Raw genomic sequence first — 20,780 nt, 5'->3', positions numbered from 1 at the left:
CCGCGGCGCCTACACCTGGGGCCCCGACGCGCGGGCAAAGGCTCCCGGTCCCGGGCGCCCGAGGGGCGGTCCCCGCTGGGGCCTCCAGGCGTCCCTAAGCAACCATCCCTTCCAAGTACCTCCCCGCACTCTCCCTTCCCTCCTGGCCCGAAGCTCCCGAGGGCAGGAGTTGGTGTGGGGCCCCAGTACTTCTTTGCAGCCCGAAGCATCCCGGAGCCCCCAACCCCTTCCACGTTCCTCCCCGCCCTACCCCCTCCCCAGCAACGTGAAGGGGAGGGGCGTGTCCTGGGTGAGCACGCCCTCTCATGAATATTAATAAGCGCGCATGCGCCCTGTCCGGCGTGCTGGGTAGAGGTAGCCAGCCCGGGCCGCGGCTGCCAGACGGGCTCTCCGGGTCCCTCTCCGAGAGCTGGGCGGGCACGCGTCATTGTGTTACCTGCGGCCGGCCCGCGAGCTAGGCTGGGTTTTTTTTCTCTCCCCTCCCTCCCCCCTTTTTCCATGCAGCTGATCTGAAAGGGAATAAAAGGCTGCGCATAATCATAATAATAAAAGAAGGGGAGTGCGAGAGAAGGAAAGAAAGCCGGGAGGTGGAAGAGGAGGGGGAGCGTCTCAAAGAAGCGATCAGAATAATAAAAGGAGGCCGGGCTCTTTGCCTTCTGGAACCGGCCGCTCTTGAAAGGGCTTTTGAAAAGTGGTGTTGTTTTCCAGTCGTGCATGCTCCAATCGGCGGAGTATATTAGAGCCGGGACGCGGCGGCCGCAGGGGCAGCGGCGACTGCAGCACCGGCGGCAGCACCAGCGCGAACAGCAGCGGCGGCGTCCCGAGTGCCCGCGGCGCGCGGCGCAGCGATGCGGTCCCCACGGACGCGCGGCCGGCCCGGGCGCCCCCTAAGCCTCCTGCTCGCCCTGCTCTGTGCCCTGCGAGCCAAGGTAGGAGCCCCTCTCCGGGCCTCCCTCCCAGCCATCCTTTCCCTCCCCTCGGGGCGCCCTGGGCGGTTGAGCCCAGCGAGCAGGATCGGCAGCCCTCGAGCGCCCGACTCCTCGCCCCTGCGCCCAGGCGGCTGCACCTGGGCTGAGCGCGCCGACTCCCGGGAGCCCCAGCCTCCTGAGGGTGACCCCTCCAGGCCGGGCAGGGGCGCGTTCGCTCCGCTCCTGACCCCCGGTCAGTCGTCGTCGTCGGATTTCTTCCGCACTCGTGCATTTTTTTTTTTATTTTTGTCCCGGAATCATGTTGAGTCCTTGAACCTAGTTTTGCAAAATTATTTTCACTTGGCGCGGAGGGCTCGGCGGGGAGTGGGAGGGAGTGGCCACCTCTATACTCGAAGAAAACAGCTTTCTCCCGCGCTGACCTTCCTCCTTCCCTCGCCGGCAGGTGTGTGGGGCCTCGGGTCAGTTCGAGTTGGAGATCCTGTCCATGCAGAACGTGAACGGGGAGCTGCAGAACGGGAACTGCTGCGGTGGCGCCCGGAACCCGGGAGACCGCAAGTGCACCCGCGACGAGTGTGACACATACTTCAAAGTGTGCCTCAAGGAGTATCAGTCCCGCGTCACGGCCGGGGGACCCTGCAGCTTCGGCTCAGGGTCCACGCCTGTCATCGGGGGCAACACCTTCAACCTCAAGGCCAGCCGCGGCAACGACCGCAACCGCATCGTGCTGCCTTTCAGTTTCGCCTGGCCGGTGAGTGAACACTCGGGAAGGAGGCCAGGCGGAGACTCACACCCGCGCCTGGCCGAGCTCTGCTATCCCCTGCTAGAGGGATTTAAAGGGCTTTGGCTTGAAACTCGGCGCCAACGGGGGAAATCTTTAGGGGTGGCGGTTGGGGGAGCCGGGACACTATAGTTAGATCTCGACTGGGGTAGTCGAGATGGGTCCCATGCCTGCTGCTGTTTGCTTAGTGCACAAAAGTGGAGATCCCAGAGGGGTTATGGGACCAGGCTCCTAGGAAGGCCGGTGTAAACTTGCAACTTGAAGTTCCCAGAGTAACCCTCCCGGCCCCAAGCCAAGAGGTCGTTGTAGCTGATCTCTTTTCTTAACTAATTAAACCTGGTGCGCCGTGGAAGGCGACTCGGCGCAGTTCTGGCCTGCGAACGCCGTCCAAATTGGCAACCTCCCCTTTCCCGTGAACGGCCGGGAGGGCGGGTGTGTCCTTCCTGGAGGGTGTGGGGGAGTCCGTTTCCCGCTGCTCCCCGGGAGATTTTAGTGTGTGCGGGGGCGCTCTCCGGGCTCGGCTCAGGGGCCGGGGCGGCCGCTGCAGGAGGAGGTTCTTGGGGCCCTCACAGGAGCTGTAGACCCGGGAACCCCGCCCGCTGCCGGCCTCTTCCTGCCCCCGCCCCCGAGTGGTGTAGCTCTTGTGGCCTCACTTCCAGCGGTTCCCGGGCTCTGGAACAGCTGTGTTTGCAGACTTCCCCGGGAAGGGCGGGTGCACGGCTCCCGCAAGCCGGGGGCCGTGCCAAGGCCTGGAAGGGGTGGTCTTCTGGAGGTAGTGCCTGCGGGTGCAAGTGATAGAGCCTCATCCTCCGCCCCATTCCGCCCCCAAAGCAGCTCGAGGTCCCGGGCCCAGCTGGCAGATCCTGCAAGGAGGCCCTTGCAACATCCCAAAATGGGTGGAAGGAAGATGGGTGCGATTGCAGAAGGGGAGGAAAGGGAAATGTTGGGGGTGTGCCCTCTGCCTGGCTCCCGCTGTCCAGGAGGCATGACTCATTGCCAAGACTAGGGTTTGGCCTAGCCTGTGCTGGGAGGGTGGGTGGTGAGAGGGGGAGCTCGGTGCCCCAGAGGATTGCTTACCACCACGTGCTCTAATGGGGTGCACTCTGCTGCCTCCTGTCCGCCAACTTAGGCTGTGATTCTGGGAGGAGAGGAGAGGAGAGAGGGGAAGAGTATCAGGCTGTGTCTGTGTGTGAAGCTTGGGGTGGCTCTTAAAATCCACGTTTACAGGAGCTGGCATTATAAAGTGCCCTCTGCTGTGGGTGAGATAAGACACTTATCAAAAACTGCCATGAAAAGGGGTTTATATATAAAAAAAAAACCAACCGTATGTGAAGCTCTCTTGAGGTCCAAGGACTTCTTCTGTTGTGGGATTTCATTTTTACCAAGAGTATTTATCTTGTTTGTTAATCCCCTATTAGGGAGAACTTTAAGCTAAAGAGCCTGGCTACCTTTAAATCTGGCTGGGCCCAAGCTGACTGTGAATACTCACTGCCCTTGAACGTGTGTTTGGAGTTTAGGGGGAAGGGGCCTGCAGGTGGTTCCACCCTCCTGCCGGAGGATCTGTCTGGAGCCCCTTGCTTTTCACAAGACCATAAAAGGAATCTTATTAGTGATGTGGAAAAGCAGCAGCCTGGCTGAGGCTCATTTTGGAGAGTAGGGTCAGAGGGATGGCTAGCATGAAAACAAGGAGGCTTGCTCTCCAGGCTGGCCAAGGAAAAGTGACCTAGAAGGTGCGTCTGTCCCCTTTTGACACTTGGTCAGCTAGTACTCAATGGAAAAGGAGCGGAAATAGTGTGGGAGGGCAGGAGAAGCGATTGATTTGCATTTGCTGGTGCTCTTCTGTGGTTTCAGGCCCCACGGGTCACCAACCATGAAATAGACTCTCGGCTTTTCTCGAATGGGGGAAGACCGATGGGGCAACACTGAGAATGTGGTTCTTTTGAAGTTAGTGCAAATACATGTATCACAAGTCTCCACCCTGATGCCCCAAAAAGGCCTGTGAAACATAAGCTTTACTTTTCAAGAGAAACTGGAGTTTAGGTGTGTTTGTTTTTCTGTATGTGGTTGGAGAAACGGCACAGTCCACAACTTTCAAGAATGATTCCAGGCTGAGTATAAATGTAACTGAAATACTTAAGTAGCTGAGCAAGTAGTTAAGTAGAGAGCACAGCTTCATTTGGTTTGGAAATTAACTATGTCTTTTAAAACTGATTCCCTTGAATAGGAAATAAATGAACTCAGCACAGAATTCAAGAGATAACAAGAAAAAGATATATGGCTAAAAACAAAGCAAAACTCCAAACCACTTTGGGCTCCCAACCCCTAGCAGGCACAATTAGCATTTGCATGAGTCCTCCCAAATTTGCTGACGCTGGGTGTCAGCAAAGGGTGCAGGGGTAGGTCAGTGTAGAAGGTCGTGTAATTCATGCCCTTTGTTTGGAATTATGACCCCTATCCAAGCAACTGTTCATGTTCTAGAGAGGACGAGGAGGAAACGATTTGGTCGGATATGAAATACAGTGCACGTTCTGATGTGCATGTGAAAGGCTTTGTAGAGGCGGCCCTTCCTGCCATATATCATATCTGAGTATGTCCCACTTGGTGTCCACTGCCCCAGCTCTGGTCTTGGGGTAGCTTTTCACCACTGGCTTCTAATTCTCATTCTGTTGCTGCTCCAAGGGGCTTAACTTGCAGCAACTATCTGGATTAATGATTCTCAACTTGGGGGACCAAGTGATAAGAACATTATTGTAGGAAGTAATTGGGCTTAACAGGAAATAATTTAGGAGTGACCACTTATAAATCACTGAAATGGTTAATTTGTACCTCCCAAAATTCGTGCTAAATCCCAGTAGTGCCTGCTTATTAAAAATGCATTAGTGTAATTACCACTACTCATCCCCAAAACCTTTTTGGGAACTTCAGAACCCCAGTTAGCTGTATTGCTACATTGGCCCCAGAGTGAAATGAATGTAGAGAAATGTTAGGGGAAGCAATTGGGTTATCTGGCTTATTAGCCTCACATTTAAATTCCATTGATCCTATTAAAAGACTTGCTGAGATCAACTTAATTGTTTTTTAGGAAAATCCAATGAAACATTCTTCTGTGTGAGGGATGCCAGCTTTGGCCCCCTTCATACTTCAGGCCTGAATGACCAGTTGCCATGATGCTAATCACAGAATGTAATTGACAGGCCCTTACTTTTATACCTTTTGCTGTCTTTCCCAGTCCCTGAGCTTCTCTAGATACGGTGTGGGCACATGGAGGGCGCAAGGATGGGGTTCTGATTTGACCAGCCTCCTTTCTGCAGCCAGGATTTGCATCCCGCCCATGTGGTCAGCAGGTATACAAAGAAAGAGCACGTGTGTATGTATGTGCTCAGAGCAAGGGACTTTCTGCATGTGGAGAAATGCCTTTTGCCCTAAGAAGTCTACCTCAAACCAAAGGGATGAAGTGATGTGTCTGTGTTGCAACACTGGGCTTGGGGAAAAGTGAAATTGTGCTTGCTTGGAAAGAGCTGTGCTAAGTATCTGCAGAATAGCTGCTCCAAAAATGGAATCTTTATTCCAGGTACTTGGTTTCTAATATTTCTTTTTTCTCTTGCAGGTGTAACCTTCTGTGTTTTCTTCCTCCTTGTTGTCTTGTTTCTTAGCAACTTATTCAAACCTCCTGTACTTACATGAATTTGCAACCCACCAGTTCCACACCCATCATTCTATAGGGACTTCAGACGTTTTTAGAAAACAGTGAAACTTTTGGTGTGGAGGCTTTTGGGGGAGTTGAGTGGGTAAAAAGGAGAGTCAGCAGCAACTTACAGGCATGCAAGCTCCCAGAAAATCAGCAATCTAAATGTTGCTCAAAATCTTCACACCAAATAGTGGTGCCTTTGGGGATCTTTTAGATAGAAGGCGTGTGGGAAGTTTAGCATGGAAAAAAAATTTACTTAAAAAAAAAAAAAACAGTGTCAAGGCAACAAGGAGCCTTCAGAGTTCCTGATCTGAAAACAGGAATGTGAACAGAGGCCTTGGCTGGATTCATATCATCCACTGGCCCTATTGTAGATGGGCCAGAAGTTGGTCCCAATGTCCGGCTTTCAAGGTTAGTGACAACGTAAGAATGCATGATCTCTGGATGTGCATACAATTAGCATTGTAATCCACAAATGCAAATATTCCTGCAAATTCTTCCATGGCAAACTTCTGGAGGCATGTTGCTCTTCCACCTACCCCATCCTTCAAGCTTAGGATCTAGGCTGCTAAGAGAAGTCACTCTTGGCTTCAGCTTTTAAATACATACACACACATATATATATATATATATACTTAGTCTTTTCTTCCAGCTGTTGGAAGATACATTGGGATGAATGGAAAGTGATGATTCTAGAATTGTGGTGGAAATGGAGGAGGGTCCTGGGTTCAGAAAAATCCCAACTTTACTTTGGTGCATGGCACCGGCTAGCTGTGTTGTGACTTCTATGCTGATTTCTGATTACCGCGTGGACCACAGCAGCCCCGTACTGTTTTTTTTTTTTTTTTATGGTGCCAGTGACATCTATCATTGGTGCAGTGCGTGTGCTGGGAAGAAATTCCGCAAGGTGGCTCCCAGTAGCTAAAGGAGTATGTAAATAGTCAAACATGCAGAGTCCTCTACCAGCTCAACCCAGTTTTTATGCACTTTTGGTAAATAAATAGAAAGGCTTCTTGTTCAGGCTTGCTCTGTGTGAACCAGACCGTTGTGCTTGGCTGGCTTCTTGGTATTCTATCTATTAACCTCGCCACCCTTTTGTAACTGGTGCATTTAATTATCAGTGGGATGCTTTTCAAACAGGTAAGGGTAATGATGGGAAAGGGGGTGGGGATGTCTCATTGAGAGTCTCAAATCTGGATATGAGCTTTGGGGCCCCTTGGTGAGCCTTTGAGGTGGGCTTTGATGAGAAAATCACCCTTTGTAACCAGATCGGACTCTATTGACATGTCAAGCCCTACAGACTTGATTGCTTTCTGTGTATGAAGTCTTAGCCTAGATGCTATAGGATAGTTGTCCTTTCTTATCTCACCTTCCCGAAACCCACTGGCATGGTGTGCATGAGTATGTGTGAGTGTGCCCACACATGGACTCCCTGCAATCTTTTCTGCTTAATATGTTTTGTGACTGGAATATTTTATACTCTGGCCACCCAGACACAGGCAGGACAATAGAGTTGGCCGAATTGACTGAAATGAGGATTATGGAGAATAATGGGGCCTCTCCAAAAATAATGCTAATACAGGACAAGCGACAGGAAGCAACAGTTGAGTCAGCAGAGCACAGGGCCCCTGACGAACCCCGGGAGCCGACTGACTGTGCACAATGGCTGCGTTGGCACGTCGGGCATTCCCAGGATGTGCGTGCCGCCGGCGGGCCTGCCTGTCGCTGCAGCCTGGGGTTTTGGACGCCGCACGCGTGCCGTTTGGATGGCGGTTTATTTGTGTCCGTCAGCTTGGCAGGAGGGGAGGCAGCCGCTTCTCAGGGCTTGGTTTGGCTGTCACTGTTGCCAGGAAAAGGAAGCTCCCGGCTGCCAACACAATTACCTTTGTTTCTTACATCCCCCCTTCTTAATGTGGCAATTAAGTGCTTACCGCTCTGCCCAGTGCCAAGGTAACCGCCATGGAGTGGGACAGGGCAGAGAACACAACCTTGGCACAGCAGCCTAAGTGTGGAGGGTGGAAGGAGGTGCAGAGGCCCCAGCCTTGGGGGCAGGGGGAGCCTGGTGGCCCTTGGATGCCCTGGGGCTTTGATGCCAGGACTCTCCTCTAGGTAGAATTCCACGGAAATCTTCCAAAAAGCAATTCTGAAGGCTGACCGTTCCTCTTTGATGCCATACCAGAATGGGAACCAGCTGCCAGTTTGCCAGATTTCCTTGGACTTGGAGCTAGGAAGTGGCTGAGGTGACTCAGTTGCAAATCCAGACTGAAGATCTGTTTGCTACCCCTCCCTCCTGTGTGGCCCCCACAGTATTGTTCTGGAAAACATAAGGAAAAAAGATGAAAGCCAGGTGACTCTTCAGAATCTTAGTTCTGTAGTCTGAAACCAAGAAAAACCCAGGTATTTGCTTTTTTTGTTGTTGTTTTGCTGTATAAACAAGTTTGAATACTTGCCTTTCCAAGCCCTCCTGGGATGGAGGACTCAGCCTCTACTGGGGGTCAGAGTTGCAGTGGCTGCTTGTATGTGACTTTGGCATAGTGGATTTGCTGCTCTGTGGCCTCGTCCCTGCTTTGACAGCATGAGGTGTATGTGCGTGGTCTGGGATCTCAATGCCTGGGTGTATGTTCAGGGATGTAGAGAGGTCAAGCATGGGCCTGGGAAAAATTAAAGTTCTCTAGCAACTAACAATCATTGTTAAATTATCTTGATTGCTGATCGATCTATAGTGTGGGGATGGAGTGGGAGGTTGAGTGCCTCCTAATAGGAGCCTTGGAGGGAATCCTTTTTCTCTGTAGGGCTGGGTAGGAGGAATCCTCCTGCCCCAGGAGACCCTAATCCCTTCCCTGAAACAGGCAGGAAAAAAAGTCCAGCCTTTGTTGCCGTCACTGTAGCTCCCTGCCTTCACCCTGTCTCTGCCTCTGAGAAAGAAGGCAGTTCATGGAAAATCCCAGAGCCAGGCATGTAGGGCTGTGTGCAATTCTTTTCTCTCCAGGTGGGGTGACATTGGTCAGCAACTTCTGAGGTTTTCCCAGTTCTGGCGAGGATGAGCCTGGTAGACCGCTTGGTCTTCCAAGTTCTTGTGCAAGACCTAAGGATGCCTTCCTCCTTGAGTATTAAACCGAGTTAGTACTGCCATGCCAGCTCAGTCCCGGCACCTTCCCTTGCAGTGGGGTTTGTGGGTACTACGTGTTTAGCGCTTGTGCAAGTCTGTCAAAACTCGTGGTGTCAATGCATTTAATCAGAGGATTAATTACAGCAATATTGTTGAAGTGGAGGACGTGGGCCCCAACGTGACCAGCAAATGAAGGGCTTAATTATACAGAATCAGCCACACATCTGGCCTCATTCTGACTGTGCTCTTACCTCAAATCAGCAGAGAACTATAATTTCTTGCTGCTCTTAGGGAAGAGTCCTGTAATTTGCAGGAAGTCCTAAGAAACTTAAAGAGGCTGTAAATAAGGTATAACTTTCGCTAATAAAATAGTAACAACAACAATGAACTTGGACCTGTGGCCACTAACAGGAGAGGGCTGGGTATGTGCCCCGGCTTGCCCGGTTTTGCTTGCTTTTCTGAGCATTTTCCCACAGTTATCAGTGAACGAAATGGAATCCTACTCTGCTTTGAGTATGAAACATATTTCGGCTGAATTCCAAGGCAGGGTCTATCACAAGATATTTTTATATTCAGAGATGACCTGCTGTGTCACTGAGAGCACTAAGCTGGCCTGGAGTTATGAATGAAACTCCCTTTTACCCTTTTTCTCTTTTGCCTTTATCTCATAGGTGCTTTCTCTTCTCTTGGCAGCAGTGTGCTTCTGGTGGCACAGCACGGTATTATTTAATGTACACGCTTCTATTTCCGATGGCTTGGTTTCTGACACAGCAAAGCGGGGATTCATAACCCAGTTCATGTTCCTTGTCTACCCCACCTGCCTTGAGTACATTTCTTCAGCGCCAAGATAGCAGAAGCTTCATTTAAACGCCGGTGTTTTGCGAGACTGACCTTACTGTAAATGACGAAGGACATTTTTAGAAAAGGAGGGAATTTGCTAATAGCTTAGGTTTGGCGGAGGGGTGGGGAGGTGGAATTCTGAGATAAGCTTGGAAGATAAAAGGTGCCTTCAGTTTAACAGCTGGTATCTTGCCAGTGTCCAGGGAATTTGTTTAGTTAGTAGACTCTGATTATTCTTGGAATGTTAGATCTTATTAACAGATAAGTTCATCAATAAATATAACCCATGGGTGTGCGGTTGTTTCTCCCTTTGTAGTTTCTTCCCTGGGATCTGCCCCCAACTCCACCGCCCAAGTGTGGTTGACTTCTTTGTCTTGCAGAGTCGCTTTGCATCTACCCCCTCCTGTTTCCTAGAGTTACCCGATACTTGTGGGAGCCAGGATGGTCTCACACAGACAGAGCTTTCAAAGGGGTTCTAAAAAGGAAAAGGGGGCCTCCCTAGAGACTGCCTCACCAGGGCCCAAAGTGTAACCTTAGCAATACCCCCTCGGTACAAATACCTGGTTAGGTTAACTTAGAATAAATTCTTTGTGTTTTTTTTTTTTTCTCACTTGTGCACTAGGGTCAGGGTCTGGAAAGTTTTGGGAAACTATATGCTAAGTTCTCTCATATCATATAGGGAGGTGGCATTTCCTGATCTCAACTTTGAGCTGCCTGCATGCATGTTGACCCCAGTGGGTCCTTGCCAGGTGAAAGGAGTCATTTGTCAACCTGGGAAGAGTTGACAAAGGAAGGGGAGTTGGTTTGGATTTAAACGTCCAGGAACTCAGTGCAACAACCAATAGAATTTTTATTTTGGCATTATGGTTTTGTTTGGTGGGGTCTTCTGGGAGGAGGCCAAGAATGCACGAGATTTTGGAGAGTCCACCCTGTTTCTGAATTGCTACATTGTTGTTTATCTGTCTTGCAGAGGTCCTATACATTGCTTGTGGAGGCGTGGGATTCCAGTAATGACACCGTTCGTAAGTATCGCTTCTGTGGACTTTTCTCTAAACACATGTGGAAGTGTGGGGCTTGGCCAACCAGTTGGAGCTGGATCTGTCTCCTTAGTACTTAGGATTTCTGCCACCCCTTGCCATCTGTTCTCCCCCGCACCCTAGGGTGAACCTGTCAGTGGAATCTATTCCTTAACTTTTCTAGAATTTTAGCTTGGAATATTAAGTGGCCAGAACAGACTCCCAGTTAACTCATTCCCTGATTATGAAACCTAGATTATCTGCAGGATAGAGATCTTAATGGTTTTACAACTTTAAAACCTTGTAGGCTGCTAAAGGATCAAAGTAGTGACTTTTTAAAAGTCCATTTAAACTTTAAGTGCGCGTTTAATCTCTCATCAGAAAGATAAAGCCATAAAGGTGGTGCTGGGCTCTAGAGACCGACCTTGAATTTCACTTGGTGGGCAGGTGAGCTTCTAACCCATCCAGGTTTCCCACACTGCGCCACAGACCTTTCATTGAAGCAGAATTACAGAGCTTCACAGCCATTACCTGCCTTGTCCCCTTCTGAAAGATGGCTCTGTTTTCAGTGCAGGTTGCCTTTCAGGGCTGTGAGTGGCCGGTTTTGGTGGATAAGCCATGGAGGATGTGATGGAAATGACATAGTCTGGCTTACCAAGTAGTCTTGCTCTTTAATTGTAACTTTACAGTGTTTTTGTTCACGAGCCGAAACTTCAGTTGCCTTTTTGCCAGCAGAGTTTGGGTTGCTGTTGCTGGAAAACTTGATGCGCACTGAAGTCTCTTGGTGTGTGCATGAGGAAGAGTGGATCCAGCTTCTTGTCTTGGCTCTCCGTTCTCTGAATGCCTTGTTCTTTTTGCTTTTCTATCTCACCATTTTTTTGTTTGTTTTCACTGTGAATAACATCTTTTCCTCTTTCCTTGCCTTGCTTTTTTGCTGACAGAGAATGGTGAATGCCCACCGTGGGTGCAGTTGAGGGCTCGGTGCCTGCTGCGTGGGCAACTTCCACCTGTGGCTGGCTTATTGGGCCACTTGGGGCTGCAGAATCATTGCTGAGCCCAGATGTGCCAGAGAGTCCCAGGCCATTTGGGTCACTCTTCTAGCTTGGGAATCTTAACTCCAACTCTTTGGGTGTCATCCTCCCTGGATGGGAGCTTGTGAAAGTCCAAGGTCCAAGTCTTCCTCCCCAGAGGGCTACCCCATAATGCCATGGGGAGTGCGTGTGGGGGTGGCAGGGAAGCTGTGTCAGCCTTGGCTATAGCTGATGCCAGTTAGGGTCACAGACACCTGTTTGTTCTCCCCTCCCTTCCCTGCCACAGACGTTGAGGACTGTGAACATTATGTCACTGTGACCTGCTTACAATGGTAACTAAGCGTTAAGCAGAAGGGGTCGAGGAGGAGGGAGGCATAGGCTCTTCTGTAATATTATGGTGTCAGCATGGTGTTCTTTCCCCTCCCTTTTAGCTATTAAAACAATCCACCCGGTAGAGTGAACAACTTGAGTTTGATCCTGGCCTGTGATAAGAGCTGGGTCAGTATACTTGTTAGGGACATGTGAGAGACCTCCCTGCCACACTCCAGCATTCGCAGAACCTTTCCTGGGCCTACTGTTGCCTCGCTGGTCAGAGAGTTATGCCCCTGGGAACCCAGGGCTTGTCCAGAACTACCCACAGTTGTCTGCATTTCCAGGTAGCCCCATTTTGGGGTTCTGGGATGTTTCATCTCCTGCTGGGGGGGTAACCAAATCCCTGGAAGAGGACAAGGAAGACTGGGGTAGGAATAAAGGTCTTTTAAACCTCTATTTTTAGAGAGAGAGAGGGGTTGATACAAAGTCATGGGTGCCCATTGCAGGTTATCAAAACTCACTTGGTGAACCCCGAAGAGGTTTGGTGGGAATGGTTTCTCCACTTGTCTATTTGACCTCTTCTATGATGCTTCCAAGGAATCTTGAATTCAGCACAGTCAAAACCAAACTCAGGATCTTCTCTTGACAAAAGCAGTCCCTTCCCTAGGGCCCCTTCTAGGTGTCTGCCACTGATATTTGAACGCTCATTGCCATAAGTCAGAAATATGGAAGGCGCTCTGTGTACCCCGTCTCTGGTTAGCATCCATACCTAGTCCACCTCCAAGTTCTGAAAAATCTCTCCAGCTCTTCACTTGAATCTGCCTGCTTTCTGCCACTGCCCTGGTCCAAGTCACCATCTGCTCATGACCGAACTTAGAGTAGCCTCCGTCTGGTCCACCTTTATCTGCTCAGACCTACCTCTAGTACTTTCTCCATTCTTCTGCCATCCTGGTCTTTTCAGAGCATAACATTGGCTTGTCACCCTTATTATGAAAAACCAACCACTCGGTGGCCTTCTGTTGCTCTTGGGACAGATCTTCACGTGGCCCACAAGGCTCTCTGCAGCCCAGCCTTGTCTCCCTGCCAGCCTTGTCTTACACACCATGTTGTCCATCGTATCTGTAGCCTGGCCATACCCTAGCAGTTGCTTTTCTATCCTCAACTACCTCGCGTGCTCTCCTGCCTCAGGACCTTTGCACATGCTGTTGATGCTACCTGGAGTGTTTTGTTCCTTTCTTCACCCTGAGCCACTCTCTCTGGACTGCACTCCACAGGGCAGAAGCTGAGGATGTTCAGAAGCCCAAATGGAGTTGGCTGCCCTGTGGGACCCAAGCGAGTTGTAAACATTCTGGCTTCAGATGTAAATCAAAGGCAGAGCGCTGAGTTTTAGGGCAGAGAATTCCTTCTATCAGCTCTGCAGTGAGCCCTCACAGGCAGACTCGGGCCCAAATATAGCCTAGGTGCTGTTTATGTATTCGAAAGTATTTAAGGCTGGTCCTTCTGTCATCGGTCCTTTAAAGTCTTTTATTACATTTTGGGATTGTGGTATATAGAGTTCCAAATTTCTTTCTCCCCCAGAGCAAATGGTTTCGGTTTACTGTAATGCACAGTAGACATGTAAGCATACACAGGCACACTTCAGACCAGGTTAGCCTTCTTGGCTGAGGCCCCCTTCTAGGTTTTCGGGTTGGTGTGGTCCCAGGTTATGCTGAGACTCGCCCTTCATCACCTCCTCCGTGGCCTGCGAGGTGGTCATGGATTCTTCGTGATTCATCTTCATGGCACTAGGGATTACAGAGAGGCGTGGTGACGTCCTTTTCCAATCACCAGGCTGGACTGCCAAGTGAACTGCCACAGATAACCTTTCCGGTGCCCCAAGTTGAAGGGAAGCGCGATCAGGAAGCAGGCAGCAGAGGTGTTCGAACCCAGACACGCTCGACCCCCTCCCTGAGCAGGTGTGAAGTTATGTATGCAGCTCCATTAGCTCCACTGAAGATTCTGAAGTGATCCTCTTCACGGCACTTCCCGGAAATAAGTGGAAAGCTTCCTGCGTGACTGAAAAGTACATATCAGTCTTGTACCCCTAGGATTGCCCTGGACTTTTGTCTGAACTGTTTGTTGTTGATACCAGCCTCAGAAGCTGGATGCCTTTGAGCCATGGCTAGTGTGTATAACCGATCCCTTTTATGAAGATCTTGTAAGCGTGTGGTAATAGCCCACTGTGCTTTTTAACTGAACCAGCAGAGCAAACATAGTTAATGGAGAGACATTTTTGTCATTCCTTGGCCTCTGTTTATTTGCAAAAATGAGGAAAGTGTTACCTGCAAGTGGTTCAGTGCTGCCGGGGTGTCAGGCTGCAGGTATGTGGGCTTGTTCAAGGCTTGTCTTGCCCACGCAGCAGTTTGAGAGCCCCAGAGGGTGAATACTGGTGCCCTGTTGGAAGTGGGATGTGTGGATGAAGCCACCAAGGAGTCCTTTCTCTCCTGGTCACCTACAGGGCTTGCATCAGTTTGTAAAGGAGCATGGGCCCGAGGCCTAGAAAAACAGCCATGTGGGTGGGTAAGAATCACAAAGATATAGCAAGTCTCTGTCTCTCCAAGATGGCCTTGGATTTGACAAGGTGATGAAGAGTTGGTGCTAGCAGGTTTAAGAAAACAAACACAAAACCAGGCTGGGGTGCTGACTTAGTGCCTCGCTGCCTTTTCAGATCCCTCACCTGAACTCCTGGCACCTCATGTTTGAGCTATTTTTGTACCTGTCTCTTCTCAAACTAGATCATAAATGGCCTCAGGGCAGGGACTACTTACTCCTGAGAGCTGCTTGAGCTGGAGGTGTTTATTTTCCTCAGTAAGCTTTTTTTTCCGGGGAGCATGACTATGGCTCAAAAAAAAAAAAAAAAAAAAAAAAAGAAAAAGGAAAAACCCTCCCCTTGATTTACCTGTGTCTAAACTTTGGTGAGTTATTCTTCCATCTGCCTCCTGGGCAGGGGAGGAAGGTGGAATGCATCAGATTCAAGGTGTTGGTATTTAAGGGCTGGCTTTAAAGGTTGCCATGTTAACACTTTTTAAAAAAAATATAACTCAGTCCTCTCCTTGGCTTCCAGTTAAGAGTTTCGGAATGGACAAAAAGGTTTTCTGAGCAAGACACAAAACTCTAAAACCAGAAATGATTGCTGACCTTTATCTGGAGTAATGAAATTTCTTCAAGAGCAACATTTCCATAGGGAGCTACTTTCTCTCATATGTAAAGAGTTCTTGCAAGTCAGTATGGCAATGTAATAGAAAAGTTGGCAGAGGAGAGAGGCTGTTGCTGTTCACAGGAACAAATATAAATGGTTTTGTAACTACCGGAAAGGACTGTCACCATCACTTAATTAAATGCTAATTAAACGAGATACCTCTTTACCTATCAGACATAGATGAGAAGGCTTGATAATGTACAACGTTGGCAGTGTTATTGGGAAGCACAGCTTCCTGGGTGGTGGGAGGACAGACTGGGTAGTTTGAGATTGTGGACAGATGTCGATTGGTTGTGCACATACTCTGATTCAGCACTTCCATTTCTAGAGTATCTGATTGTGGGAAACATACACAGGCAGATACATTCCAGGAATGCGCACTGTGGCTTTGTTTAATAGTAGGAAGCCCAAACGACTCACATGCCCACATGTCAGGGACTAGGTAAATTATTTATTGGTGTTTCCAGACGATGAAATACTGTGTACCCATGAAAGAAGGTAAATAAGTGGTAACAGGTTGTCTCTAGGTAAGGGCATCACCTTTTCATTTCTTTGCCTTTTTGTACAACGGATATCATTTCATAGCATCTGGGTATGTTTTTATTTTAAAAAGCCAAAACGGTCAGGGAAGAAGGCTCCAATGTGAATATTTAACACGATTCATCATTTTGTCTTTAGAACCTGACAGTATTATTGAAAAGGCTTCTCACTCGGGCATGATCAACCCCAGCCGGCAGTGGCAGACGCTGAAGCAGAACACAGGCGTTGCCCACTTTGAGTATCAGATCCGCGTGACCTGTGATGACTACTACTATGGCTTTGGCTGCAATAAGTTCTGCCGCCCCAGAGATGACTTCTTTGGACACTATGCCTGTGACCAGAATGGCAACAAAACTTGCATGGAAGGCTGGATGGGCCCCGAATGTAACAGAGGTATGTGTGTGTGTGTGCATGTGCACATATGCCTGTTGCTTTTAGTGTTCATTTATCCCCCCACCAGCAGGCAGGTGGCATGTGGCTATCTCAGGTGGGGTGGGATTTTGGCTGTTATTCCGGGCCTGCAGCATGAAGATGCTGAGTGTAGAAGATGCTGTCGGTGCCCCATCCAGATCCCCTTTACTGACATCCCCATCCCCCAGGTGCTGTGTTGGCTGCCAACAGCTCACAGCTGCTCCTTCTCCGGAGACTCGTCTTTGGCCAAACCAGTGCATGCCCCATTCCTCCAGCTCACAGTCAGTGATTGACAGACATAGGGCTACAAAGGCCAGCTTCCTTTGCCTTAAAACAGTAGTACAATGCGCACTCTAGAGCTTACCCTGGGATTAGGCTGAAATCAGACTCCGGTTGAGACCATGTTCTTGCTCAGCTCCTTCCCCTACCCCTATCTGCTTCCATCAATTCCTTCTACCTATGTCCAGATCCCCTTCTCAGACTCTGCTTCTAAGGAACTTGACCCAAAATAGATGCCAGACAGGACTAGGTTAGCCCAGTTGACGTCTGAACAGGCAATCCTGTAGGAAATGATAGCCCTGCATTCGGGGTAGCCTTGCAGCAAGTTTTCACTGGGCATCTTTGGGGTCATGGCATTGAGGGGGAGAGGTATGTGGTTAGCTCAAGCTTTCCTACTGATGTAGGACTGAGCCCACTTTTAGTCTCTGTACTGTCTGCTGTCCCAGTCCCTTTATAGAATTCAGTGATTCCAATTCATAGCAACTTGATGGGTAATTCTGTTAACCGTATAATATCCCCTCGAGCAATCATGTACTCTGCTTATTTTACATGATAATTAGGTAAATTATTTTGATAAACTCAATTTCGAAGTGAGTTTTACAACCATGACAGAGGGATGGGGCATGGAGGAAGGAATTTGCAGATCTCCTGGGTAGTACTAATGCTTTCTTAAATAATTGGAGACAAGAGTTTAAAAAGGATGGCATTTCTGGAATTCAAATGAAAAGGGGAATTGATTAACATATTTTAGTGTGTTTGAAAAATTAAATGACCTAACACTTAGTGTGGGTTTTTTGTTTGGTGTTTTTTTTTTAAGATAAGGTGCTCACTTTGTCACCCATGATGGCACAATCATGGATCATTGGAGCCTTGAACTCCTGGGCTCAAGTGATCCTCCTGCCTCAGCCTCCCAGGTAGCTGGGACTATAGGCACATGCCACCACACCCAGCTTTCCCAGCTTTTTTATTTTGTGTAGACAGAGTCTTGCTATGTTGTTGAGGCTGGTCTCAAACTCCTGGCCTCAGGCTATCCTTCTGCCTCAACCTCCCAAAGTGTTGGGATTATAGGCATGAGCCACTGTGCCTGGTCTTATAAACCGACATTTTTTAAAAAGTCACTTTTTTTCTTTTTTTTTTTTTTTTTTTTAACGAAGTAGAGAATCGCTCTGCACGGGTACTTTACAAAAATCTCACCAGATCTGGCCACCAGATTAGCCTGCTCAATGAATCCAGCCTGGTTGGCTCTGTTAGTCCCGTGGAATTTTGAAACCAGGCATTTGGTATGGGTTTTTTTTTTTGTTTTTTTTTTTTTTAAGCCTGAGGCTCATCTGAACATGTCCTGGTGGGATGGGGAAGGATTATCTATACCTTTTTTTCTTCTAACTAAAAGGGTGTGGGCAGAATGGAAACTGACCAAGCTCTGCTCAAGGAGCCAGGGTAGCTATGGTTTAGAGAGGCTGGACGAAGGTCGCTGTTCCCTCATCAACTTGTCTGCATTTTGTCCCCAAACAATATCATATTTTCAGGATCTGCTAACAAGGCCTTGAAGTTTAAAGCTGGTTTTGTTATTTGGGCCTCTCCCATCTTCCTCTCCTTACAAGGGACTTGATATGAGATCTATTAAAATTGTGGAATTTGCAGACTTTAATGCAATGGGTCATTCTCATGACTGTGGCGATGAAAGGAATAGGCAGTGTGCTGACACGCCCTTCTCTGTTTTTTACAGCTATTTGCCGACAAGGCTGCAGTCCCAAGCATGGGTCTTGCAAACTCCCGGGTGACTGCAGGTAAATAAACTGGTCTTTTGTGAGATTTCTTTTAATTGTCCTTTATGTAAGAGAGGGACTGATTTTATTGTGACTATGCCTCTTTTTCCTTGGAGAACAAGAAAGCTTTTTTAAACAATTCAGATAGACACATCCGAAGCTTATTAAATTATACCAGCTGTCTGGTGGAATGCACACACCACTTCTCTCTTGGAATAAAAAGAAACTCTTTGGGCATAGCCAGTGACTTCATGTATTAACTGTTCTGTAAATTGATAACACATTTTTATAATCTTCCCTTACAGTGCTAATGGGCTAGATGGAGGGATGTGGGCTTGTGTCTTTGCATCTCTCTCCTCCTCTTCCACCAAGGTTTTCTTCTCCCAGCCCCCTCCCCCACTTTTCCCATCAATAGGCGAAAGTCCAGCATTCTTTAGAATGGGATTAGTCCAATCTCCTGGCCCCTTTGCAGGCGGGAGCTGGGTTGGTGCTGAGAGGTTAATGGCTGCCCCGGAATCTTGTCAGTTGAGCCTGATGAATGTAGACTTTTGCTGCAGTCCTTTGAAGTCTGTTCCTTTATGGTCCAGGAACAATGCAGAAGCCAAAGGGGGGCCTGCCCTGACCACTTCACGATGGCAGATTTTGGAACTTCTTGAAATTTATATTATGCCAATTTGGAAAAGGCTTATTTAGGGAAATATTGTTGGTGTCTGTAGTGTTTTTGGCAGTCCTATGCTTTACTCTCCCTCCTCCCAAATGTTAAGGAGTAACACTAAATGGATCCTTTGAACCTGTCACTTTTGCTCCAAAAGCTACTCTGACATGAGTAAAGGGACTCTTATGAAACATAGTCTAAACCAGTATGTACCAAACTAATGTTATTGAGGGCTCTTATTAAAATGCAGGTCTTGATTCTATAGGTCTGGGCTGGGCCCGGGTTTCTGCATTTCTAACAAGCTCCCAAGCGATCCTGCTGATGGAACCATCAATGATCACTGCCCCAAAACCTCAGTACTGAAAGTGTAACTTTCAGAATTAACAAGGGAGCTGTTAAAATGCAGGTTCGTGGGCTCCATCCCACATCCGTAGAATCCCAGTCCTTGGTTTGGCCCAGGAGTCTGCATTTGACAAGCTTGCCACATGACTTTGCTGCTTGGTAAATTTTGAGGCTGCTGCTTTGAAGAGAACGATCTGTGGCCTTTACCTTTGTGATTCCACCACTCTGTCTGTTCCCCTCCCACGCAAGGGGGAACAGGGAACTCTAAATTAAGAACTGGTTGTCCTGAATTGTCTCTTCCTACATTTCAGAAAGATAGTTTTTTTCCTGGAAGGCTGAGGGGCTTCTCCCGCTGTCTCCCATTGGTGGCGGTGAACTGTAGTATTTAACAGCTCTGCTGTCAAATGTGGAGCAGGAATCCACCTACCTTACCTCTTCCTAATTAAGGGTATTCTGGAGAAAGTCCCAATGGCAGTGCTATTAGTGATTCCAAGCCTGCTCCCTGCTCAGATGGATATCAGTGGAGGCTGACTGTGATTTGTGCTGCTGTCATCAGAACACACACACAGCGATACAGGGGAGGGCCCTCCCAGCCAGAACAACAGGCTTTGTTTCCAGAATTTAGCCCTTTCTCTTTCGAAGTCCCTCCTCCCTCTCCCTGCCCAGACACGCACTGATGGCCTTATTTACTTAAGGTGCGACTTTCCCACACATCATTTGCATAGTCTCCCAGCCCAGTTTTCTCTCCCTACCTTGAAAGAAAGTCAAAACAGAACCTTCACGCTGAGGAAGTTCAGGTTGTGTCCTGCTGCAGAAATAGTTGAATGGCAAGTTACCTGCAAGTTGTCTTTTGGATTATGTATTACACAGGTTATTTTTTTTTTCACCCCCACATGAGAATTTACTGGTTTCTGTTGTTCCCAAGTAGACTGAGTTCCTTTCTCTGGGTATACATGCTTGCTTATTGCAAGCCTGCCAATAATATCAAACTTAATTATGAATCATCATCTGAGGAAAGTCACTTCAATTTCTCATGAGAATCTTAATCATATATTATTAAACTGGGATAACTTGGTTGGTACCTCTTTTAGGGTCAGTATTTTTATTTGTTTTCTTTTGAAGTCATCCATGGCCTCTTGTGGTTGCTTTTTTATGCTTGGGGATTGAGGTCTCTTTAATTAGGTGAGGTTGGGTCCTCAGCTGCCTCTCCTTGCCTTTATGAGGCAACTTGAAGAGGCCTAGTGATCCTGAATTTGGAAGAGAATAAGGGAAGATGGTGAGAATATTGCCATTTCGTAATCAGTTCCCTCTCACTATCTTTCAGGCTAAGAATATCAGCCTTGACAGAATGGCTACTCCCCTACCTCCCACTAACGTGGGTGTCTGCTTTTGAGAACTTATTTAGATTGTAATTTTGTTCTTATCTTACTCCTCTAGTCACTTGTCACGTTGACATTCCACTTTACAGAAACCAGAATCCAGTGTCTAACTTTAAACCACACATTCTAGTGATTCTTTGCATGTGGGTGTGCATGGCTCGGTTTTAGAAGTTAGGAAGTGGTTAGTCAGTATTCTCAGGGGTTAAGTTGACTCTCAGCCGTGGGTGATTAGCTATTAGCTAGCTCCCTATAATTTTCCCATGACAAGGATTTGCTAGCCTGCCTCCCGCTCTTGGGAAACCGAAAGCCTTTCCTTCTGGGGAGTTGGAGGGGGAGGTTTGTTTTCCAGAGTTACAGCTGAGCAGCTTAGGGGGTTGGCACTGATCGGGGCTTTTCCCAGGTCCCATTCTGGAAACATGTTGCCCATCCCACCCGCACCCCACCCCCACGCCCCCCCCCCCCCCCCC

General features: G+C 48.4%; 1 protein-coding gene across 1 annotated transcript in view; it reads left to right on the top strand.

Moving 5' to 3' along the window:
* The first annotated feature begins 332 nt into the window (after positions 1 to 332).
* Positions 333 to 20,780, top strand: part of JAG1 (jagged canonical Notch ligand 1) — a 37,000-nt gene continuing 16,552 nt past the window's right edge. Inside the window, exons 1-5 of the mRNA XM_017869175.1 lie at positions 333 to 929; positions 1,372 to 1,677; positions 10,315 to 10,366; positions 15,620 to 15,874; positions 17,898 to 17,958. Coding sequence (XP_017724664.1) covers positions 849 to 929; positions 1,372 to 1,677; positions 10,315 to 10,366; positions 15,620 to 15,874; positions 17,898 to 17,958 — 755 coding nt within the window. The 5' untranslated portion in view covers positions 333 to 848. The remainder of the gene's footprint in view (positions 930 to 1,371; positions 1,678 to 10,314; positions 10,367 to 15,619; positions 15,875 to 17,897; positions 17,959 to 20,780) is intronic.

Source organism: Rhinopithecus bieti, unplaced genomic scaffold (assembly GCF_001698545.2).
Source record: "Rhinopithecus bieti isolate Rb0 unplaced genomic scaffold, ASM169854v2 scaffold_8, whole genome shotgun sequence".
Classification (NCBI taxonomy): Eukaryota; Metazoa; Chordata; class Mammalia; order Primates; family Cercopithecidae; genus Rhinopithecus; species Rhinopithecus bieti.
Note: the sequence above shows the minus strand (reverse complement) of the source record. Positions and strands in the feature narration are given on the sequence as shown.